Source organism: Ochotona princeps, chromosome 23, assembly GCF_030435755.1.
Source record: "Ochotona princeps isolate mOchPri1 chromosome 23, mOchPri1.hap1, whole genome shotgun sequence".
Lineage (NCBI taxonomy): Eukaryota > Metazoa > Chordata > Mammalia > Lagomorpha > Ochotonidae > Ochotona > Ochotona princeps.
Window position 1 is genome coordinate 14250738 of NC_080854.1, and position 26237 is coordinate 14276974.

At 41.7% G+C, this 26237-nt stretch overlaps 1 protein-coding gene across 1 annotated transcript in view; it reads right to left on the minus strand.

Moving 5' to 3' along the window:
* The window catches only part of ITGA2 (integrin subunit alpha 2), a 92176-nt gene extending 85492 nt beyond the window's left edge, over positions 1-6684 (minus strand). Inside the window, exon 1 of the mRNA XM_058680211.1 lies at positions 6495-6684. Coding sequence (XP_058536194.1) covers positions 6495-6558 — 64 coding nt within the window. The 5' untranslated portion in view covers positions 6559-6684. The remainder of the gene's footprint in view (positions 1-6494) is intronic.
* Positions 6685-26237: the final 19553 nt, after the last annotated feature.

Below are 26237 nucleotides of genomic sequence, written 5' to 3' on the forward strand. Positions count from 1 at the left end.
TCTACCCGTCAGAATGCCCATTTTCCAAAAGAGAGTGGTAAATGTTAATGGGGATGTGGAAGAGATCAACTCCTACACGTTGCTGGTAGGAATGTGATTAGTAGAATCACTGTAGAAAAGTCTGATAATTTCTTCAAAACCCAGAAACAGACTTGCCATATGGTCTAGCAAAACCACTAATATGTACTAATAGGTACATATCCCAAAGAAATGAACTCACTGTATTATAGTGATACCGACACTGCCCTGCCTTCAGTACTACTGTTTACATTAGCTAAAATACGAAATTAAGGTGTCCATCATCAGATGAATGGATAAAGAAAATTTGATAAGTGTGTATTGTATTTATGAACTATTATTCAGCTATCAAAAAGGAAATTCTATCATTCACAAATGGTTGCAAATGGAAAACACTATATTGAGTAAAACTGGATGCCACCTTACCTCCCTTATTTGTAGAAGCTAAAATTTTAAAAAGAAAATGCCAGAGTGTATCAATTTCCTGCAAATAGTTCTGTCAAATATGTCAAACAGGTTGTCCAGCAGCACAGATTATTGTAGTTTTCATGATTTGTGAGCATTTAAAAATTGACTAAGGTTGAGCATTTTTCACTGGATCATTGTGTATAGTCCCTACCTATTTTCCTCCTGAGGTATCAACTTCTATTTATTTTTTGTTGAACTTAATTTAGTGGACCACTAAACTTTGATTGTAATCTGAATTAAAATTATGCTATCCTAAAAACAAATATTGAAAAAATAAAATACAAATTTGTAAAGCATAAAGGTTATATCATAATTTTCTTTGTAGACTACATTTCAGAATTTAGCCAAAGATATTGGATTTCTCCATGGCAATGATCAGATCATAAATTCATTTTAGTGACTCCATAGTGTTTTATTGCAGTGGATGACAATTATTTAGGTGGATTCTGCTATGTCCAATTACAAGTAGAACTGTAGAGAATGTTTTCATGGTTTGTGCTGAACTGTCCTGTAATTGGAGGGGCAGTGTGGTCTTTTTATAGACTGAATTTCTAAGAGTAAGTGTTAAAAGTGCAATAGTTAGGATGCTACCTGAGATGCCTACTGCTGGGTTTGAGTGCTCTTTGCTTCAGATCCAGTTTCCCGAAAATTCAGACCCTGAGAGGCAGCAGGTGATGGTTCAAGAACTTCCTGCCTCCCATATGGGACACCCAGATAAATCTCTGGGTTTTTGGCCTCAGCTTGTCCTAGTCTTGGCTGTCATGGACACTGGAGAAAGAACCAATGGATGATAGCTCTATTCCTGCCTGTCTCATCATCTCATCTCCTTGTTGCTTTGCCTTTCAAAGAAGTAAATCTTCTGAAAGAAAAAGAAAATCTAAGCTTTAAATTATACAATGTTTTTGAAGACATCAAGATGTATCATGGCCTTCAATTTCAGTAATCTGGCAGTTGAAGTACCATACTAGGGACTTTTATTCTGTATCTTCCTGTGACTCCATCCCAGCACATTATCCTTTAATTATCTGACATCATAGTTGCAAAAGAGCTGTAGTCATTCCAAACATTGCATCTAAATCTGGTAATATATTCCCTAACCAATGTTCCTCTTTGGAATGAAAGTTCCAGAAGTCCTCCAGAAGATGATCCCTCATGACTCATTGGCCAACACTGCACTACATACCATTGTGTAAATTAGACACTAATAAATGGCATGGATCCACCAGATTGACTTGGCTCATTCATCATGCACCCCCTCTACCTGTGCAAAGAAGGGTGGTAACTCAACAAATGAACTTCTGATAGAAAGGAAGATAATGGGGGCTGAAAAAGATTCAGCATTCTAGAGCTGAGACACTCTCCTTTCCTCATATTTTAGCTTCTTCCCGAATAGAATGTAACCTTTCTGGACCATGCTTTAGAATGATTTACCACTGAACCTAGTATTCTGTCTTATATAAAGTATGTTCGTAAGACCAAACATTGTTTCATGAGCGTCCCTGTAGCCAAACCAATAAAAACTCCTACAGATGGTCTTAAAGCACTTACAAATCACCATCATACACATACTATAATGCCTTGGGACTTGTGGCAGTGGAATTATTCTCTCTAGAATAATTCTCTAGAATTTTTCATGTGCTTCCTCATAGATCACTGGTCACCATAACAATTAAAAGCAAATAAATTACAACAACACTCCACACCTTTGACTTGTCAGTTTCTCTTCACCTAAGCTTTGCCGACACTTCCACTAATATCCCAAGCTAAGCATGCTTGGTGGTAGCAACTAAAACAGCTTTAGTGGTAGCACTTACATGATACCAAGATACCCACGCATTTTCCTCAATGTTCCTGCAATCTTTTTATTGTCACACTGAGTGAGCATGTGTCTTTATTTGGCTGAATGTCTAAAATTCCTTCAATAGAAGCTCATCTTTTCACATGAACAGGCGTTTCCCTTTGCATAAGCCCAGTGCTGTTAACACACAAACCAGTTGAGCTTCACTTTGGAAGGAATTTGTTTAAACCAAGGCACTCACTGATTTCTGATGTTGAAATATACCTTTCCCGGTGGTCATCTTGCAACAAGGTGGTACAGGCAACCCTGGGATTTTGATTTGTTAGGAAAGGGGAGGAGGCAGTGACAATCTTTATAACAAACATTTCCAAATCTGACTGCACACCAGAAAACTATGAGCAATTCTTTTTAAGTATTAAGTCCTGAGCTCCAATGGATAAATTTAAGTCAAACAGAAGCTCCTGGGCCAGCTTAGTTGAGCTGGGTGAGGGGTACTTTTTCAGAGGGTGACCTAAAGCCATGGAGGACAAAAGATGAAATATGGTGAAGGGTGAGTGCCAGAAATGACAAACCACCTCGAGCTTTTCTTTTTGTTACCAAGAGGGAAAAAAACTGCTTTATAATCTTGCCTTTGGCAAACTCTTCTGAAACTGGAGAATGATTAGCTACAAAGGGAAAAAATGAAATCACAATGGTGAAGGCAGAGAGAATAGCTGAAAATATTATAACATTCAAAGGGCAGTTATCAATTGCAGTCAGAACACAGAATTCTTCTATACCAATATCAATACATGCATACACACATAAATGTGTATATCTTTGGCAGATTGGTGTATGCATAATTGAGTGTGAATAACTAAGAGAAGGCATGGAAAAGAACGAGTAGATATGTAGTACCCAGGTTGGGAAGGACTTTACGATATGCCAATAAATCGCAACTTTATCCTATATAAGACAACAAAACGCCAAATGTTTGAAACATAATCCTGGCGACAATGAGAACTGGAGGGACGAAAAGCCAAAAAGAGGAAAGCCAGAAACACTGCACTAGGCTGGTTTCAAAAAGGCAATGGCTGAGCTGAGAGGCAGCACAAGTTTTGCATGGATTTCAGGGAGAACTGACAGAAGCTGGAGGTTGGCAGTGAGGCTGAAGCATGGGAACACATTCCTGGCTTTCTTGTTCTTACTCCAGTACTGATATTACACAAGAGTAGATGATACGGCAGAAGATACTGGAGGACAGGCATTGGAGTCTGTAAGAACTGCTGAGCCTGCCAGGCACATTGATGGGAAAATCTGCTGGTTGATGAATAGCTGTCTGAACTCAGAAGAATCTGGCTGGAGACTGACTGGAATGGAGCACTGGCCCAGGGAGAAGCTTTCGCGTCAAGAGGTCTACTCCAGATGGAACTCTACAAAAACCAGCAACACCTGACTGGGTAGACCTTCCTGGGAAGGAGACTGACGGTGGGTGGGCGGGCAAAAAACAGGATGGACAGAAGTCAGAGGTGGAGGATGTATCAGGAAAAAATTAAGTACTAAAAAAATCTTTTAAAAAATTCCTAGAAGTTAGAATATTTACACAGACTAAGTGGAAGTTGTATTAAACATTTGAGGATGTGCATTTAAAGAGGTTACTACTTGGCGGGGTTCCAGGGCTAAGAAGCAATGTGGCTCAGAACACAGGTGGGAAAACTGTTCTTGGTTGACACACTGGAAAACCTAAGCATTGTGATTCATTGAGTTCCACTTACCATGCTGCTAGACTTTCTTTTAGGTTGCTTAGGGCCTACTTCTCATCTCCAACCTGCCTAGGTTCACTGAGAGGCAATGAAGTATAGAGCTAGAAACTAGGAGTATAAATCTTAAGCTCTTGAAAGAAGGTTTATTTATGGCAAGTAAATTTCAATCTAAGTATTAACATTAGGTGTGGGTTGCTAGGTTTCTGTTATACTTCCTTTTTAATAGGAGAGAGAACCCATTTTGGCCATCGCTGGACCGAGATCAGCGCTGCAAGCTGGGAAGGCAATCCAGGTTTCCCACGAGGGTGGCAGGTCCCAGGCGCTTGAGCCATCACCACTGCCTGCCAGCACACAGCGGGAAGCTGGAGTCAGGAGCCAGAGGCTGGAACTGAACTCAAGTACTCCAACATGGGATGTGGGCCTCTTTACTGATGGGTGCTTAAAGTGGTTTACACGTATGGCAGAAGGTACACAAGATGTATATACAAACACATGCACATATTTTTAAAATGCTAACTTTTGTACGCCTTTACATCACAAATATGCAAAATGCTGACACCTGTGTGTGTTTAGGTATGAATGTTTCAAAACTGCAAACAGATGGCATAACCCCATAAAAAATTAAACTGCTGACAGAGATTCAAATAATCACGTTAACCTGAGATGCTCATGAAAGATGTCAGTGGAGGTTTCTAAAGAAGCAACATCACAAATGATGCAACTTTATTATCATTTTAAATCAAGAAGAAACTTGTCCCTTGAGTATGCAAACAACTGGAGGACGATGAAGGAATCATTATATAAACTACTTTTTATGAATGTAATAGAAATCACCTCTACTTACCTGCACTGAGTTGGCCTCATTAACTAATTTCAGATTAAAAAAAAAAAGCCTCTGAACCTAACCTGATGCCCTGCAGCTACAAATTCCACTAGAGTGTTTCTCACCACTCCTAACAGAACAAGCCTCAACACTTCAAAGACACCAAACGATGTTATGTTTCTATAGCTTTTCATACTAATTAAAGATAGATGAAAAGCTTGCATTTGTGTCTCTATTTGCTCTCAGGAAGACTCATTTTCCAGGGTCCTGCCTTCATTGTCAAGCCCAACTTTGAAACCCTTACATGGGGGGTGATGATTCCTCAAGGCAACTCCTGTGCTCCCGGGGAACCAGGCAGACAGGAATCCGACCGTGCCACTCTCGGTTGGGTTTGACGCCTGGGTGCTTTTCTCAGAAAATCTGGAGGCAAGGTCCACCCGGACTAGGTTTCTTCCGTAAAGAAAACTGCTGAATGTTAGCCTCAAAGAACAGCAGCTTAGTGAAGAGTTTGTGTCTTTAGAAAAAAAAAATAATAAAGCCTTAATAATCGGACACCACTGGTTTTTTGTTTGTTTTGATAGCTGTTCAAACTGCGTGACAGAACGTGACTCCCTCTCCTGTCCTGTAAACCAGAGCTCTCCAACACACCTTAGGTTCTGGACAAAGTACTCTCTAGGGGTGGCTTCGCAGCTCAGCAACCCCAGTCTCACACCGGTGTTTCTCCACTCAGCGCAAAGCCAGGTGGTGGGTGTGTTCTACACAAGCGCCGTGCCGGCACAGCTCGTCTTCAGCTAATTTCTGCCTCAAGGCACCCAAGATGGAGAAAGTGGAAAGAAAAAGGGGCCAGCATTTAGTGCACAGCTCAAGGCCACGGCATCTCGCATTGGAAGGTTTCTGGCTGCTGACTGCAGCCTCCAGCTAAGCGCACTCCTAGAGACAGTGGGCTGTGGCTCATGTCCTTAGGTTCCCGCCACCCACGAGGGAGACCTCAATTGTGAATTTCTGGCACCTGGGTTCTGCCTTTACAATCAACTGGGCAGTGAACCAGCAAGTGTGCGCAGCATGCTTTGTCTCTCAAATACATAAGCAGTTAAAAAAATGGAAAGAACTATTTCTGGACTAAGCTTACATTCGTTGCATAGACGAGGTTAAAACAATAAGAGGAATGCAGGCGGAAAGGATTTATGAAGCGCTTGGTTATTTGCATCCCTCGTGGTAGGAAAACACCAGTGCCGGGTCCAGAAGTGGGGGAATTACTCACACACTTAGATTGGAAAATAAGCATGTGGGACTGGATCCCCTAGGCACAGCGGTCCGGGGCAAACGCAGCACCTGTCAGAGCCCAGCTGGGCGCACTGTCTCCAAGACACTGCATCCCCAGTCAGTTCCACATTGTGTCCCTTAAGCTGACGCGCTCGCGGTGGTGACTTTATAGGATGCTTTACCGACGGAGTGGACACCAATTTGGGGACTCCAAATCACAGACAGGAAAAAATAATGGAGAGAGCTCTGTTCCACCAGCTGGGGATGGCTGGGAGCCCGGACGCGTGCTCAGACGGAAGAGTCAAGGAGCCTGCTCACTAGTCCTGCATGATACACACAGCACTAACTCACCGCTCCTAACCCGCGCAAACCGCACACTTACCTTGGCCAAGTGCGAGCACCAGCTGCAGCAGCGTCCGCGCGCCCCCTGCCTGTCCTGGCCGCATCCTGGGACTGCCTTGGGCACGGTGGCTTCTCTGCAGAGTTTACTAGCGGACACTCTCCACCGATGGCTGCAGGAACTCGGAGACTCTCCAGAGGCTGTCTGGAGGGCTTCTCTTCCCCGAGAAGACCCGCCCAGGTCCGCCCCTCCCTCCTCAGCAAACAAGGGATCTGCCCTGGCCCCGCCCCGCCTAGCCCGGGCTCCGGGCCACACCTCGGTTCCTCCACGCCGCCCCCGGCACAGCCGCACCTGGAGACCCTTAGCCCCGTCCCGCCCGGGCATCCGGACGGGACGGGGTTGGGAACTGCGGCTGCTACTGCCCTGCACCGACCCGGCCGGGCATCGCCGATGGGCCAGTGTCTCTGCAGTCCCTACCCCGCTTCCTGAGGGTCGTCGCCTGTCCCCAGAGAAATGTCCCTGAGTTCCGGGGCAGCCCCCTTCGAGACCTGACAAGAGAGTGTCTGCAGCCTTAAGTCCAGGTTCTTACAGAACTGCAAAGTGCCTCGCCCTCTCCGCCTTTCCTGGGTGGGTGGAGAAACAGACAAAAATAGGTGCAGAATGACCAGGTTAAAAACTCACTCATCAAGGCAAAATCTACTCCAAAGTTATGATTATCACAGGTGGTATTTAAGAAAGCCCCGCAAGAGCACCAAGAAAGAGACACGGAGCGGTTACCATTCCTGCCCGCTCCTCCAAAATAGCACGGGGCTGGTTTGCATGTGAACGCGTGCCTCTTTGACTCGGCTCAGCTGTGACCATTTTCTTCCATTTCTTCCTTCTCAAGACTGGGAAGGGAAGTTCTTCACATATTTTAAGTAAACATGTACACATTTACTTACAAACCCAGGAAAGAAGAATATTAGTATGTCTTTAAAAATTGGTCGACTTCCGGTTACTGCTTTGGTATCATCAAATGTTCTGCTAAGTTTAAAAAGGTATTTTTAGGTTAAGTATTATTATGAGCAGGTTTTACCTCTTTGTAGAGTACAGCTGTGAGCGGTTTGGGCCGGCTGGGGTACTATTGCTGATCAGCAAAGTGGTTTCAGGTGGGAACACATTAATTGGCAGGCTCTGAAGTCTTGGATTCTTTTTTTTTTTTTAAAGATTTTTATTATTATTATTGGAAAGCCGGATATACAGAGAGGAGGAGAGACAGAGAGGAAGATCCTCCATCCGATGATTCACTCCCCAAGTGAGCTGCAACGGGCCGGTACGCGCCGATCCGAAGCCGGGAACCCAGAACCTCTTCCGGGTCTCCCACGTGGGTGCAGGGTCCCAAAGCTTTGGGCCGTCCTCGACTGCTTTCCCAGGCCACAAGCAGGGAGCTGGATGGCAAGTGGAGCAGCCGGGATTAGAACCGGCGCCCATATGGGATCCCGGGGCTTTCAAGGCGAGGACTTTAGCCACTAGGCCACGCCGCCGGGCCCGAAGTCTTGGATTCTTAAAGTGTTAACTTGATGCTTATCTCAACACTCAAAGTATCAGGGACCCCACATTCTGGGTGTTGAATCCAAAGTGTGTAGCCCCAGGTTCTTCTCTGTTTTCTTATCTGTCATTTCCTAACCCTACTTACTAATCGTGACAAGCCCTTGAAGGTTATTTTTTGTGACTGGTTATGGTACTCACCTGCTTACTAAGTGTCCAGCCCTATCACCTGGGAGCTCTTAGGTGTCGGCTCACTTACCCTGACACACAACCTCCTCCTCCCAGTTTGTGCTGGGAGTCAGCCAGGTTTCAGGAAGATGAGTATCAGTCTGTTTCCTTCTGATTCACTGGAAAGTGAGTAAGTGTCTGGACAGACCTTGCTTGGGAGGCAAGATAGTTCCTTCACTGTGAGGCAGAATTCTGTGCTTTGTATCCAGTTGCTGGACAGGAATATGCATCTTTCTTGGTTTTGATCTCTAAACTGGGCAAATTAACATTACACTAGGATGAGGTCCCGAATACATCAGGAGGCTCTCCCCTCTCCCATTCCTCGCCCCAACCTCTCCTCCCCACCCCCCAGAGCAGAGGCAAAGAACAAACCCCTGGTTATATTAACTGTAAGAGACAAAAACCGTTTGCAAGTCCCTGCCTTAGTAGTTCTGGATGCAAACCTGCCTAGGGGAAGGTAATTGCTGTTGTGTGCCACATTCCGAAGTGGAAGCAAGGAAGTAAGGTGGAGCTGCTCAGCGCTGGTCTCAGGGGCCCGTTCCACATTATTCAGGATCCCACTTTGGTTTCTGTGAATGTGTTTTATCTGTGTTTATGACGTCAGAAATTAAAACAAGAAGTGGGTGTTTGGCCACATCCCATAATGGACTGCATGGTTCACTCCTGTCCAGCCATCTGCCACAGTGCACTCTGGGAAGAGGCATGGGTGCCTCAGTAAGTGGGGTCCTGCCACTCACGTGGGAGACTCAGATGGAGTTCCAAGCTCCTGGTTTTGGCTTGGCCTAGTCCTAGCTGTTTTGGGCATTTGGGAACTGAAGCAGCAGGTGGGGGATTTTTTCTCTGCCTTTCAAATCCAAATGAAAAATAAAATAAAAAATATTTATACATTCATTTAAAAATAACATCAAGTCTGCTACATGTTAACATAAGCAGTATACATTTTATGAATAACTGTACAAAATTAAAAATCTCCATGGGAAGGAGTTTATTGTATTACATTTTTGCCAAAGCTTCCAATATTCAGCTTAACCATAGGAACATTGAAACTTATGCCTACTTCTGTTTTCAGTCTGTTGTTTGGGATAGCTATGGTGAGATTGTATGAATAATTCTGGTATGAATAATTCTGCAAATTTTGAGGGTGCTTACAAGAAAATGAAATCATAAATTCAGTTTGGCCCCCTCAAAATTCATAAATACCCAGGGTTTTCAAAGAGTTGTTGGAAAAGTACATTTTAAATTAAACTCTGAAAATTATCTTGGGCCAGATGTTTGGCCTACTAGTTAAAAGTGCCTGAATCCCATATCATAATGCTCGGCTTGGGGCCTGGTTCTGTGTTTGATTTCAGGTGGTTGCTGCTTGCATATCCTCAGAGGCAGCAGGTGAAGGCCGCCATGCCTTGGCTGGCTTCCATGGGAAGCACCTGAATTGAGTCCCAGCTCCTGACTCCGACACGGACGCAACTCGGCCTTCCTGAGCATTTGGTGAGTGAGCCGGTGTATGGACCCACATTCTGTCTCTATTCCTCTCTGCTCCTCAAACCTTAAAATGAAAACAGTGAACATCTGTCAATTGTGTTTTCCACAAACTTTTTGAAATAAGCCTCATGCAAAGCTGGAAAAACAGAAGACATTCCTTTTTAACCCCAGCCCAGGAAGTGGGTGTTCCTTGAAGACTAGTTGCAATGTCAAGTACAAAACTTTGTCAGTGACTCCCTAATCTGTGCAGTCAAAAGTCCTTAGTCAACTAATCTCTTTGTTGACCCTCTTTGTCTTTGTGAATATGCCATAGTGTAGAAGAAAATTACAAGTAAACATGTTTCCTAGTTCTTTTATCAGTGGGAAATATCAGCACAGTAAAACATCCAATAAGATCTCAGGTTGTCAAGATGGCCTCCACTTCCCTCCAGTAAACCCAGACAGGACACTCTGAAACCACACTGGGTTTGACACATTTCTTTATTTTCTTTTCTCTTGGATCTGGGCAGGTTAGCAGGGAGACATGACTTGGCTTATCTCATTCCCACATGTACATCACCCAAAGCAGAGAGGTGTGCCTTTGTCTTCCAGGCCACCACCATGCCACCAGCCCCCACGTCTTTATCCCTTTCATCATCGCTACTGCCATCTGTGTCATTGCCACTGTCCTAAGCACAAGCCCTTCTGCTCTCTCACTCCCTTGATGGGCTCTTTCTTAATCCCTCAGTGCTTCCTCCTCTTTTGGCTCCAGTCTACCTTATACACCTGCCATTTTAGAAGTCTTTCTGTAACACTGGAGCAAGTTGTAGCACCAGCCAGTCTTTGGATGTCCACAGAATAAAGTTGAAGCAATTCACTGTTCAGCTCCCACGGAGCCCTCTGCATATCTATACAATCTCTCTCACCATTATTCCTTCTAGTACATTGCACTTCAGGCCCAAGTCACTTTTTCTTTTTTACTGGCTTGTGTTTTTTTCTTATTTCTTCTTCTTCTTTTTTAAATTTATTAGTTATTTTCCCACTTAGGGTGGTTTTCTCCTATTATTAATTTCTTAAAATTCTAATTGAAGGCTCCTGTCATATTTAATGTTACCTATCCAGTTTTTTTTCCCTTCACTTACAGTTATTCTCCCTTGACTCTTGGCTCCCCTAGTTGTGTGTGTGTGTGTGTGTGTGACAGAGAGACACACACAAAGAGAGTCTGCAGCTGTTCCTAAAATGCAGACACCAGGGTGAGACACTGTAAACCTGAGGCCCACAAGTGAGAGATCATTCTAATTCTTTCTTTTCTATCTTCTCCCTGTCAGCTTTCTGTTAGCAGCCTTTTGAGATCTAGCAGCCCTTCCTTCCTACTTCAGTTCCACCCAATATGCCTGTACCTCTGCTAATCCTTTTTCCTCTTAATCTTGTTTCAGTAGGATTCTGCTCCTCATTCCAGACTGCCTGTAACATGAGTCTCTCCTATTGGTGGACCTGAAGGGCGGTGAACATGGGCCCTGGAACTGGTTGCTGCACAGGGCTAATGCTCAGTGGCGGCTTGTTCCCCTGCTGAGTAATACACCAGCTCAGTAAAAAAAATTAATGTCTTCCTTTATTAATATGAACTAGAGAGAGCAGGAAGTTTATTCCTTAGAACTTGGAAAAGCTAGGGAAAGGGAAAGTATTGTTCACATGTCGTTAAGGGTTTTTACTTTTCTCCATAAAGAAATGTGTCAAATAATGAATGAAGGTTGCTCATGGTAGTCTGCTATTCTATTCTATTCTATTCTGTTGGATGTTTTAATGAGAGATCTGTACTCTGAGTTAAACAGTTGTGAATTGAGAGGATCAGGGAAACTCTAAGACAAAGGCAGAACCCAAAGACATGGGCAACAGCCCATTCGCAAGTCTCTTAAGCAGAGCTAGCTAAATAATAATGTAATTCATTCTGCACCGACTTCTTAGCTTTCCTCTGTATGTGCACTGTCCCCTGTAGATCGACTTGTTCTTTCATGGCTCTGTTACTTGACGTGCAGAGCCTTCAGTTTTCCATGACTCTGACTGGTCTGGATTCCATCAGTCTGCATGATAAGGCAGTAAAGGCTCATCTTCAGTGTGACGTATTCATTAAAGAACTCAAGGTGACATATTCATTTCCCTTAACTCCTCTGCCAAGAAAGCAACTTTCAGCTCTTTAGAGCTTTTTAAAAAAGTTTATTTATTTTTATTGGAAAGGCAGATGTACAGAGAAGAGGAGAAACAGAGAGGAAGATCTTTCATCCGATGGTTCACTCTCCAAGAGGCCACATTGACTAGAGCTGAGCCAATCCAAAGCTAGGTGCAGGGTCCCAAAGCTTTGGGCCGTCCTCGACTGCTGTCCCAGGCCACAAGCAGGGAGCTGGATGGGAAGTGGAGTACCCCTATGGGATGCTGGCACCGCAGGCCAAGCGCTCCCTACATCATGGCACCAGCCTCATGAATCTGTCATTTTAGATGGAGAAACATTTCCACATCAAAAATTCATGCAGAGCCAATTTTGCTATTATCATTTTTTGACTATCAGGTCAGTGAACTTTGTTTACATATCAGAAGAATGAATGGCGACTCTGATAAAGCCTCCATTTTGGAACTTTATTTTTCTAAGGAACTCAGTTATCACAATCCTTTCTGTTTCAACATCCTATATAATGTTATGCAGGAAAGAGCTTGCTCCCATTACCAGCCTATAAACTTTGACCTATTTTGTGATTTTTTTTTCTCCACATTTGTCTTCATGATTCCTGAATAATTCTTTTCCAGATTTTCTTACTAACTCTTATAATGTCTAAGATTGTTTCGCTTGGACTTCATTTAAAATCTTGTAATAATCTCTTTTTTTTAACTTATTCACTTCAATATATTTATTGTCTAATATGTGCACATAATTAGGCAAGGCACTGTGGTAAAAACCAATACTGGTTATACTTACTAGCCATCTTTGATAAGTGTGAAATGCCACTAACAAATATGGTTTTCAGTGTTTTGCTCTACGTGAAATCTCATGCCGCACATATGCAGAGAATACACATTCAATCTGCTTCGTGTCATTGGGAGAAATGAAAGAACTTGTGAGTGTAGACACATTTTATTCTGAGTCAGAAATGATCTTTGTACGTTATAAAGGAAGGGTTCAACCATCATGGACTTCCATGGATCTGTAGGTAAATGAAGATGTGTCAAGACGTTAGTTTGAAGGGAGCTAAGCCTGTAAAACCATGTATTTTACATGGTGTACTACAGTAATGCAACTAACTTTCTTCTGAGGTTATGACCCTTGAAATGTACAGTCATGGTGGCTTTCACACATTTGTAAGCAGAAATTGGTCACCGTCAGAGTGTTACCGAGGTCCTGCTGATATAAATGTTCTCTTGTCATTGCTGCCACTTGCTGCTGTTTGGGTTGCTTGCAGCTGAGTCCTGGCTATGGTGACCTCTGTTGCTTGTGGACCACACGTTCCTCCACCTCCACATGGATGCAGATCCACACTGCAAGTGATGACATCATCCCGATCTGCTTGTGACTGGCCTGTAAATGAGGAGGGAATGGCTTCCCCTCAGACTGAGTTTCTCTTAGGAAGATCCTCTAAAAGGCATGGTGCTGTCCAAACATCGTACGTGGTCCAGTGAGCTTTGCCTGTAGCCGTGCCTTCCTGATGCTATGCTGTGGCATTTGCATGTATCAGGACCAGCAACATCGCCAAGCACTCAGATAAAAAAAATACTATACCATACATCAAGGTAGGAGTTATCATATTTCTGTTGACAATTAGTTGGGCTCAGGAATTTTTCCTATCACATTTCTTTGCAATTTGGCGCCAGTTTTTTTTGTATTACCACCTCCCCCTTCCTTAATTTCACATGACATAAACGACTAAATTCCATCCTGCCCTGTACAAGTTCCTGCTCTCTATACTGTGTACACTTTTTAAAGCATCATTTTAACAATGATTATGTGTTTTTCAAATGTTTCCACTGATTATCAGTAATATACAATAACCTGTATGTATTTAAATTATACAGTTTGAAAAGTTGTGGCATTAGGTATTTTTAATTTGATTAGAGTTTCAAGTAATATTTCACCATTTTTTTAAAGAACATGCATACATCATTGTGCATCTTGTGCATGTGGGCATACAAGCATTTCCATTTCTGTGAGTTTAGAGGAGATACTGGAGACATTCAGAGGGACTGGACAATGTAGATGCCTAGAGGGAGATTCCAACACATTCACACATAATTTGGGCTATGAACATTCAGGGAAGGAACTATATTAAGATGATAAACAAGGTGTTAAGTTTAAGTATCCCAAGCACGCATGGGTAGAAAATGTTGGACCTATGACATAGACCCAATGATCCTGGTTTCCACTCCTTTCCCATTACTTCCTTCTATTCTGTAGCCAAGGTATACTTCTCAGGTTTAAAATTCCACATCACACTCTTCAAAACTACTTTGTAAGGACAAGATTCACATCAATGCAGTGGACTATTTATCTACCATGTATAATATAAGTTCCCATTTGCCTTGCAATGCAAACTGTGTCAACAAGCTCCCTGCTTGATACAAGTTTCTCCCAAGGACAATGTTGTCTGATAGGAAATATACAGCAAAAAAGAAAATCCAACTATGATTTATGCAAAATACCTTCCCAACCAACATGCAAACGAGTATAAAAAAAAGGCAAGGAAAGAACCATAATCACCCAATCCATCCATCCAATAGTATACTATTTAACAATAAAATGAATGAACAGCTGATATTTGGAATATGCAAGCACACGAGAAATGAAAATAAAAGATGAATACAAAAGGCTGTATGTTTTATGAATCCATCAGTTGACATTCATGAAAAGGCAAAACAAAAGGGACAGAAACCAGATCACTGTAGATGCCAGAGATAAGTAGAGGAAGTTGACTAAGATGTGTATGAAGAAACTGTACAGGGCTATGAAATATAATTTATACCTTGAATGTAGGGATCGTTCCGTGACTTTGTACATTTTTCAAAACTCAGAATTGTTGACTTGCAAAGAGTAAACTTTAGAGTTTTTAAATTACGCATCAATAGTCATGAATTTAAACTTTAAACAGTTCTAATTTAAAAAAAAATGGAAAGGAAGATAAGCAAATAAAGTCTGGGTTACAATAATGTTGAGGAAGTAACTGTGGTGGGAGTGAATCTTAGGATGCAATTTAAAGAAACAAAATGCCAATATTAATGCCACAATGTCTAGGAAAGGAAAGAAGAGAGACTAATTTTTCATATTTAATCACTTATTTAAGAGGCATTTCAACTTATCTAAGCACATTTGTCTGCCTTGACCAGAAATTGATAAAGACAATGGATGTTCTTTTTATAATGATGAAAACAATATTTAAACATAAATGCCTCATTGCAGAGCTTGACTCTAGAGTGCCTAAAGCAGTCACTTGCTCTTCCTCTCTTATTTCTTGTCTCCCTGGCCATATGAACAAAGGCAGTTCCATCTACATTTGCTGGGAAATTCTGATGTCCATTTTTATTTTCACCTTCAGTTGACTTCTAAATTCTGTGCTGTGAAAAACAGTCCTTCCTTCTTGCTAAGTAGATGCTGTTATATGCAGTCCAGCAGCGCTTATTGAACATCTGTGGTGGCTAATTAGTGCATGGAGAGGAGAGTGAGGGTGCAATAGATGTGCAGTGTATCCTGCCCTGTGGAAGTCGACAGCTTACGGAGTAAGATGCAATCAGAGCCTCTGCTTGGGCATGGCTGGTCCTGGTCTGAACAATTCATGGGAGAGTTCACCAGGAGCGGATGTGCATTCTGGACCAGGGAGCTTTATGAATGAACTTACTTTAATGGAGAGGATAGATAAAGTGATGATCTAGCTGTTACAATGCCACACCTTGCTCTTGTTGGTAGACTAAACAAGAATGTCTTTATTTAAGAGGGGGATTATGAAGGTGAAAGAGAGTACTCCTGGGGCACAAGGGAGCTGTTTTCATCCCCAGTTCAGAAGAAGACACTGCAGCAGCATCTTGTTAAGGATGCCAGTAGCAAGAGATGTCAGGGGCTAGAACTAAAGTGGCAGATGCTATTTACTAATTGAGAAATTGTGTTCACAAGCTTAGGAATTTCCAGAAAGAATTAGAGAGGATTATTTTTAAGGACCAGAAATAGTATATTGCAGATTACAATAGTGTTAATACATTCAGGTAAATCTGTAACTAATGCACCCAATTTTATTTCCTTTGGTGATGTGGTGGGCATACATGGCAAAATGCTATGTATAGAGTTAAAAGTCTACACATTTCCCCAAGGAATGGGGCAGAATACAACCACCACTAAACTCAGCCGAGGGAGAACTCACAGTGTACCATGTGATAGGATTTGCTGGTGAAAGAAAGGCCTGAGTTCAACAGCTGACATATTTATCTCACAGCCAAAGTTCTACAGAAACAGTGTGCAAAAACTCATCAGAAAAGAATTACCTTCTGTTTAAGAGCACCTTTTGACATTTTTTTGAGATCATGATAAATTGCTTTTAGGTTTTCAGGGATAATATTCACTGTATACAATGGAGACTTGATGATGAATGTTTTTGAACTAATATTTTACTTTTTAAAAATCTGTTTTCATCTACTTGAAAGGCAGAGAAAGGGAGAAAGATAGAGAGAAAGGGTGCTCCTCCTCCCAATTTGTGGTTTACTTCCCAAATGTCCAAATAGCTGGGGCTAGGCTAGATGAAAGCCAGGAGCTTACAACCGCATCCATGTCTTCCACAGGAGTGGCAGGGACCAAGCACAGCTGAGCAATCTGCCGCTGCTTTCCGTGATGCGTTAGTAGGAATCTGGATACGAAGCAGAGGAGCCAGGACTCAATCTGGCACCGGCTATTGCATGCAGATGAACTTGAGAAGTTGAATCATTTACTATCCAATCCCACGCAGCTTCCCTCCTCCTATAGACGGTGCATATTGTGTTTCCCGTGTAATTAGAAATGGTCTTGACACATTAACATAGATAATCAAGGCATGGGCAGAATCTCTATAAGGAAGGAACTCTGAGATTTGTTATGATTTTTCTTCGTTTATTTCTTTCTAAAGTGAAGAAGAAAACTGATCGCTTACCCATTGGCTTCAGGTTAGAATGCCTATGTGATTCTGTCAGGCACTAGCTTGTGACCAAGACCAGCAAACAGGTCAGAAAAACACTTTCTAGGAACTGAATACAGTATCAGTTCAAAATGCCAACAATCAGGCCTGGCATAATGGCTCAACTGGCTAATCCTCCACCTCTAAGTGCCAGGATCCCATATGGGTGCTGGTTTCTAGTCCTGGCAACTCCACTTCCCATCCAGCTCCCTGTTTGTGGTCTGGGAAAGCAGTCGAGGACAGCCCAAAGCCTTGGGACCCTGTACCCGCGTGGGAGACCTGGAAGAGGATCCTGGATTTTGGCACTAGATTGGCTCAGCTCCAGCCATTGAAGCCATTTGGAGTGAACCACGGAAGAACTTTATCTCCTCTTCTCTCCTTAAACGTGCCTTTCAAAAAAATTTTTTTTTAAAGTCAACAAAAAACTGTTTTGTCAGAAAATTAAAATTATTACATTTTATTTTTTGGTTAAAATAATTAACTGTACACATATGTTTTATTATAGGGTTTGTTTCAAGAATGTCTTTTAAAAAGAGTATGTCTTTTAAAAATTTAGTCCAATTGACTGCATTTCACAGGCTATATAATCTCTTCCATTTTATGTTTTGTTTTTTAACATGTTTTATTTGATCTCAGCTATTTTTATTATTTTCCTCCCCTCAAAATGGGCCTGCTTTTGCATCTCAGGAAATCAGTATTTCTGGGTTTCATACTTGTACATGAGTGAAGAAGAAATTAGGATTCTAAGGTCATTTTTCTTTTTCCTCAGTTCTCTGCTTCCAGCTCTGTGTGAGTGATGAGTAATCTGTTGATAGTCCAATTCTTTTTACTTTGCACACAATAGCTCTGTCTCTTAGGAAACACATACCGAAAGAAAAAAATTAAAAGCTGAATCTTTTTAAAAAATAAAGGTAAAAAAAATACAACTTTACACAAATTAGACAGTTTGAGTAGAACATCTTTTGGAAATTTGGTGACACTTTAGAACCAGGCAAGGTTTAGAACTCTTTTCTCAGCAGTGAGCGGTCAGTTTCCTTAGCTTGGGCACAGAAGCAGAGTAAAGAAATCGGCTGTTGGCCACAGCACAGGCTCTGCCTTAGCAGGGTGTGGTGGGCTCGGCTGGCTGCCTGTGGTTGCCGATCGGAGTGGCTGCCTGTGGTTGCCGATCGGAGTGGCTGCCTGTGGTTGCCGATCGGAGTGGCTGCCTGTGGTTGCCGATCGGAGTGGCTGCCTGTGGTTGCCGATCGGAGTGGCTGCCTGTGGTTGCCGATCGGAGTGGCTGCCTGTGGTTGCCGATCGGAGTGGCTGCCTGTGGTTGCCGATCGGAGTGGCTGCCTGTGGTTGCCGATCGGAGTGGCTGCCTGTGGTTGCCGATCGGAGTGGCCCTCCTCCAATCTGTTGGAAACCCGAATGGGACAAGAGAATTGGTTCTTTTTGCCTGACAGCTCTAATTGAGACACCAGTCTCCTGCCCTCAAATTGGGACTTAGGCCATCCAAGCCCCTGATTCCCGAGTTTTCACGCTGCCAGTACACCGTAAGTTCTGGTGCCAGCCCCTCAGACTGGCCTGGGAAATATACACTGGCTGTCCTGGGTCCCTAGCCTGCAAGAACATCAAAGGACTTTTCAACTCCATAAGCACCTGACCCAATTTCCTTATAAGAACTTCCTGCCTGTGTCTCTAATTAGTACAACCTGTTACTTCTGGTTCTCTGGGGATCCCTGACTAGTAATACAGTTTGTATTAATTAAAAAAAAAAACACTTACTGAATGTCTTCCATGCGCCAAGTTCCACAAAGATAAACTGTAGTGTTTTGCTGCGCCTCTGTTTTCACTTCGCGTCTAGTGACATCTTCTCAAGTTCCTGCCCATGAGGAAATGGCATCGCAATCAGAGTTTTATTACTATTTTTCCTCCTCACATCTTTTTAAAATTTCATATAGGGAGAACAGATTTAATAGTATTTCATATATCAGCCACTACTGGCTTGATAGCCTTGGACGCCGTTGGTTTCAGTTGTATCCTTTGTGGAACAGAAAGAAGAGCCCTGTCACCACCTTAGTGTTGCCAATGTGATGAAAAGACCTTCTCTTGGAAACGTGCCTAGTTCCATGCCTGGCACGGAGAGGCAGGGAGCAGAGGCCAGCTTCCTCCAGCTTTTTCACTTCTCCCATTAGAAAAAAAAAAGGGTACGTCACTGCTCCTTGTCAGTTTCATCCAAAATGCCCTCCTTGCACTGTAATCCCTTACCTCGCCCCCTTCATATACTCTCAGCAGATGAAAGCCTCCCATCTAAATGTACGCTCTTCATTCATGTGTTCACTCACAGATAAACTCAGACACGTATACACAAGGGTAAATACTCTGCTTGAAGACTAACAGGACAGACAGTAGTGAGATTAAGCTTCTAAACACTTCAAACCAGCTGCTGACAACAGCAGATTGTATTCTTTACACCATTTGTAAAGATGTGAAGAGGAAGAAAAGGGCAGTAAAATTCTGATTTAAGTGCCATCTCCTCATGGGCAGGAACGTGGCTCATCTAAGAAGGTGAGAAAGTGGATCTGCTCTCAAACTCTGCACTAACTGAAATCTGTAGAACTACCCATGCTTTAATGAAGAAGTATATGGCATGGCTAGGAATGAAAGAAGGATCTGAAATGTGAACAAACGTAACCCATGGTGCATGGGTGAAACAGAAGAGAACAATGTAAGAGTAAAGCAAAGGATAGAATAGAAAAGGAGAGACTTGGCATGAACAGGCAAAGAGCCTTTGGCATTTTACCAAGAGGGTTGGAGTCTGCTGCGGCTAATTTCCAGTTTTACTAATCATATCCTATAGCCAATTCTAGATACTGTTCTTTGTCTGCCAGCTTGAGGTGTTTCCACTCTGGTCTTTGGCATGCCATTCTGAGTTGTGCTGTCTAGATGGATTTACACCACACATACTCGGTTTTTAACATTCCACAAGACAGTCGGGTGACTATTCTATGATACCCTAGTATGCATTTTCTGAGCAAACACAAAATAGCAACAGGAAGGTCGCTATTATAAAGTGATGACAAGAAGAATATTGTAGCCTCATTGATTCAATCAATTTGAGCTGCCCAGTATACATTGTATGCATGTATTGAAATGTCACACCGTATTCCATAAATAGTTAGAGTTTAAAAAATTGTCTAAATGTTTAGGAAATGGAAATGTTAACCTGATTCAATCTTTACACGTTAAATATACGTTCAGGGTATAGTTATTACACCGTTATTACACTGTACTCTGTAACTAGGTAAGAATAAAAATTTAAAACTTAAAAGTAAAGTACCACAACAAAATACCTGAACAAGTAGAAGCTAACGGCCTAATCTGTAGATATTTAAATGATTCTTTTATTCAGAAAGTTTATACAATCCAGGACTTGCCAGTCAAGCACTTACTACAGCCTGGCATACGACCAGACCACGTACTTTTATGGAGTGTCTGGTGGCTTGGGTGTCGATGGCCTGTCGTTGATGCCCTTTCTTCTGGCCATTAGTGTAGGAACTGGAGGCCACGCAGGTTATGCAGCCTCCTGCACATCAGTGTTAGCCTGCAGGTTCAGAGAGGTGATTACAGTTTGTCTTAAATAGGTGTCAAGGAATCCTTGAAGATATCAAAGTTGACCCAAGAGAAAATCTAGAATATCTTTACGTTTAGTGGAAATCCAGGGGTCTTAACTACTTCAAAGCATCAGAATCATCCCATTCATGGAATTGTACACATCTTAATATTCATTTTTTCATATTTTTCTTTCAACACATATTTCTTTGAATTTAAAGACAGTCTCTTGCAGAGGGCAAAGAGATGACTTTATCCACTTCATCTCTGCTTTTTGAATGTTGAGACCATTTGCTTTTAATGTAATTAATGATGTGGACAGAGCTAAATTTGTCATAATGCTTTCGATTTTCTTTATATTTCCTGTTTCATTTGCTGTTCTGCTCCTCCTTCAAAGTTCTCATTCTCTCTAATGATGGAAATGTAGTGATGCCAAATGTTCCATTTCTGGAAAAATTCTTTCTCTTGGATTACTGATAAGACATTCCAGTGGGAATGAGTTGCAGGATTATTGGGGCCATGATTGCTATTATTCTCAGAGTGGTTATCCTTCCCATTTTTCTCTCTCCACTCTTTGCTCCCGGTACATTCCACTTATGGTTGAAGAAGTGGGCCAAGAAACGAGTATTTGACTGTGGAGATAGAGAATCCCAGTAGGCCATGCTTACATAGTGGTTATTAACATACAAAGGGACAATGGGCATGAATGGGTAGTTTTATTCCAATTGTTAACTTGAGAAAAAGGGAAAGCAGGTGGTAATTCTCACTCTTTGGCTACGAAAGGAGAGCTACGAAGTCTGTTATTACAAAGTCCCATGTTCTTTGTAATTTCAAACATGCAATATATGACGCTATGATGATTACATTTTAAATTGTTTTACAGCATTTTTCAAGTTTTTCTCCACGTTTATTATCTCATGTTCTAATTGCTTTTTTTCACTGATTTAAAAACTGACATTCATTTAAATAACACAAATAAAATAAGAGAAACTACCTCCAGTCTTCTTAACGAATGAGTTGCTCCTGCTTGGTGAATATTCCTTCTGACATCTGCCTATGATTATCACCTTAATTTTACACTTGATCTTAGGCAAAAAGCTGAGAGGCAATATCGGTTTAGTTTTATAATCAGAGTACACAAAATCATCCCACAGAATAAGGAATGAAATATTGGGACTATACTCTTGACTTACAAATAATAATTCTGTATATATGTCATTTCTTTTCTAGTGAATAATATACCCAGATTCTCTATTTTTAAATGTTTAATTTTTAAATTTTCATCTATTTGAAAGGCAGATCGAGTGAGAGAGAGAGAGAGAGAGAGAGAGAGAGAAACATGAGAGAACTTTTCCATCTTGCTTCACTTTCCAAATGCCTGAAAAGAGCTAGGGATAGATTAGGGGGAAGCGAGGAGCCCCAAATTCCATCTGGGTGTCCTAGTGGATTCCTGCGACCCATCATTTGATGCGTCCCTGAGTGCATCAGCAGTAGGTGGGATTAGAGGCAGAGTAGCTAGAACTCCAGCTGGCTCACCACTGTGGGATGTGGGCATCCCAAGGAGCAGTACCGTCTTGTGCAACACTGCCTACTGCCAGCTTCCCAAAGTCTGAAGAGAAAGACAAACTGCTCGTTTTCCAGTAAGGAAGAAAAGGCGAAGCAGCAGTGACAGGCTCTGCTTAAAATCAGGTGGAAGACCTTACCGATCACCTTGTCATAACTCAGCCTGTCTCCTCCATAAAGGGCGACTTCCCTGTAATAATATACATGTGTTATTACTACCATAACTTCTTGTATTTTCTTCTAGCACTGATACATTAAAGTAGATGAAGAAAACTTTTTTTTAAAGGCACATTTTTGTTATCTCACACTAATCCGATCTATTATTATCTAACAATGTATTATTGAACAGCTCACTGGCAGACTGCATGTAGTTGCACAGAGTTCGTGGTTTCTGTCTCGAGTTTGCAGAAGACTAATCACATTGCTGTATCTTGTACAGGAAACACCACAGACTTGATTCGCTTTTTGTTTTTTCCTTTTAGAGCATTAAAGTTGAAACCAGCTAAAGAGCTAAAAAAAAAAAAGTTGAAACTGTGGAAGTAGTCACATTAATTTTGGATGAAATTTTGGATATTTTACATCACAGCAATCACATTCTTTAGTCTTTATTTGACATGTAAGACAGGATGTTCATTTACCTTGACGTAAAATACGCAGCTGAAGCACAAGATAAGATATAAGTATACACAATAAAAAGCCTCTGACCTCAAAGCATTGTGCAGGATATTCCACACAGTCAGACATTCAAAATGTTCTTTTGCTTTCTCAGCTATTTCTAATTATATCAGATGAAATGACTTTTACCTGAGAACTGATTTCTCTTAAGAACTGAGTTTAAACTGGGCACAAAAGAAGTTATTAGAGTCAACAAACACCATGCTTCTTTGTTCTGGAATGCAATCAAACATTTTCTTCGAATGAGTTTATTCAATAGAAGTCTGATTTGAAATGCACACACCCTCAAGTTATTCATTTTGATGAGCTCATATTCAGATAAATAAAAAAATGAACAATGCATTATACTTTACATTAGTCCATGCAGACCATTTTATTGGAGTGAATACGATAGATCTTTCAAGGCAGTAGTTAATTTATGCAATATTTCTTTGTATAACATGGATACATTTTTTGTACTGTCCATGAACAATTTTACAGTCTTGCAGTAGTAACATATAGTATGCCATTTTCTTTACAGGATAATATTGCTGATGAAGAACTCCCTCTGGTGCATCCTGAACAAAGCCAAGCAGTAGCTCAGAAACAAAACTTTCAATCTCTGCATCTCCCACGTGCGAAGGGCTCAAAGTGAAGAAGCTCTGAGATGCTGCTGCTTTCCATGTCTGTTTTGAGGCTGAAGTGTACTACACTCAGAGAAATCAGCCCTGGCTAACTTGTAGGTAAGAATTCACTTTTGCTTTCCCTTATCAATGACGAAGTATGAGTGTTAACCTTGCGGGTGAAAGAGCTGACAGTATCTTTGTGGAGTGTTAAGGAAGTTGCTATATAAGATGGTTTTATTCCCCCATCACCTCCCTGCACATTTTGTGTTTCTGTCAAGGCACAAGATGTTTTAGGGGCAAGACAGGAAGCGTGCTACCTGGCTCCAGAATCTAGGTGTCGCTTCCCCCTTTCTACGTTTTTCCTGCTTAAGTCACGCATTCTGGCCAGGCACTGTCAAGAGGGGACTGCCCAATTGCACGACTGCTTCCAGTGTCACTTGGGAAATGACTTTAAATATTTTGTCCTCCTATGTGCACAGAGGAAAGTGAAATAACAGACTTTCAGTACATGGCAGAAAAGCTCTTAAAATTCCACACTAGTTTTATTTGTTTTAAAAGGATGTATTTGGTAAAACATTAAAACCAAATGAAATCATACTTTAGAGTGTCCTTGGTCCCTAGTGTATTATCACAAGTCCCATGATCTGTAAGATTGAAGGATTTTTGAACCTCCACTTACCCACAAAGATAACATGCCACCATCCCGGGGCCTTCAAGGGGCTTTGGGGCAAAGAATAGCTGAGGAGGCTCCACGTCAAAGCTTGGAGAACGGGCACTTGCCCTGGGGACTGAGCTGCTACAGTGCGTCTTAGCAATTGCATCATAGCATTGATTTTCAGCTGTGATTCTTCACTCCAACTTCCTGCTAAGATAGATCTGAGACATAAATGAACCAGTAGATAGGAGCTCTGGGTTTCTGTCTATTTCTGTGTCTCTCAAATGAGCAAAGCAAAAATAAACAAAACTCCCAAACATTCCACTTTGCAGTTGAGAAGAAACCAACTGGGCAGCAGGAACCCGGTCCATCTAAAAGTATGAAGATGATTCCCCAGCCGGGGGCAGTGGTAAAATTAAAGTCTTGTGTACAGTTCTAAATTCCTTATCTACTGGGAAAATGGTTTTCCATATGTCGAATAGGGGGATAACTCGCCCCCCCCAAAAGGTGAACACTTAGCAAGGAGTCCAAAGTTAGAAGTTAGGAGTCCACGGGTGATGGCGGTGGCTGTGGAGCCCTTAGGGAAAGGCATCCGAGAGTGAAATCTCTCCTTCCTCCCCACTGGCACTGCTGCTGGTACTGTCCATACTGTTTGGGTAGGTTTTAAAGACACTGCTTCTCTGAGGTACATTCCACTTTTTCTTTGCTCCATTGTGCCTGTAGAGTATTGCTGAGGAACCAAGGACTACTCCTGCATAAATGGTCAATCAATTTCCAGCAAACACAACATGTGTTTTATATACAGATTTTCCTCCAGTGATCTTCTTGACCTGTTGCCTTGAGGAGAAGCCTAATGTAAGGGACCGGAGAAGTGCTGGAAGGAAATCAAGAGACTCTCTCACAATCGATTGCTGGAAGGACTCAATTATGGACATCACGTGACTTATTTGGACAATACATGACTTATTTGGACAACGTATGACTTCAACTGGCAGAGGAGACTGGCTGGGTGGCCCTGAGACTTGCCCAGTTTTCTCCGTGTTCTGTGCAGTAAGACAGGCAGTCCACACAGTGTAGATTTACAAGGCGCCCAGCAAAGCCGTTACTAAAGGGGAAGCGCACCCCAGGGGAGTCCATGGGGCACCCATTCATGGTGTGCATGCTGTGGCCTTGGGAGAAAGTGCGTAGGGTTCCTACCACTTCTAGCACCATCTCCCTCTTCTTCATTTCGGTGCAATTTTTTTCTTTTTATTTTCTGGTGCAAATATTTGCTTTCCAATTAAGCCTAGATTTTGGTTTTATAGAAAGCATGGGAGTACATTTATATAGGTAAGAATAAGCATGTGTGAGCAAATATAAACATTTTTAAATAAAATGATGCCTAAGCATCCACTTTTGCAGCAATATCTCTTTCCATGAGTTCCCCTTTCAAGCACAGTTAGGACAGAGGAAATCTTGAGACTAAACTTCCCATGAACCTAGAGTTCAGAAGAAAGAAATTCAACAAAGTGGGTTATTGCATTTTTAAATGAGTCACAGAAGTTAAATTGTTTGCTGTGTTGCACATGGGACTTTGGAGTCCTTGGGAAAGTGAAATAGCTTCTCTAGTTCCTGAGTAGGTCTGATTTGCACTATGAGCCACTTTTTGCTATTTTCTTGCTTTCAACTCGTTTCTTCTCATGCATGTTTTTATTTTATTAATATTAGGTTAAGGTATATTTTGAGAATTGAAACTAAAGTATGGGGAACTACATACCATCATGCCTACTGTGCTTGATAGAATTAGCATTTAAGCATAATCTGAAATATGTTTATACTGTGTTTACATATATGTGTGTGTATATATATATATATATATATATATACATACACACATCTATATAGACCGAGCGAGCGAGAGAGAGACTTTCTGTCTACATAGCACGTAACCTATCTCAGTAGTGTGCTGAAGCTAACTTTCATTGTTCATAAGATTTGGGTAATACATTTCCAGGAATTTTGCAAGCTGGTTAGGGGCATGCTGGTAATTTGAAAATCTCTATAAAGAAAATAATTTAACCATGGAAATTGACAGATAACAGAAACTAAGAATTATTTCCTCCAGAGACTACTTTGCCAACATATGACTGTAGGATGGCTAGGAAAGGGACTGGAATCTTGGCTCATTACACAATACAGGCAATAATCAGTTTTTCAAAATACCAAAGAGCAAGAGAAACAATGTTTCACAATTTAGCAATAAGCTCAGAGTTTTAACTATGATATACTTTCCTTATTAAGCATTAAAAATGCAACAAGAGTCTAGTAT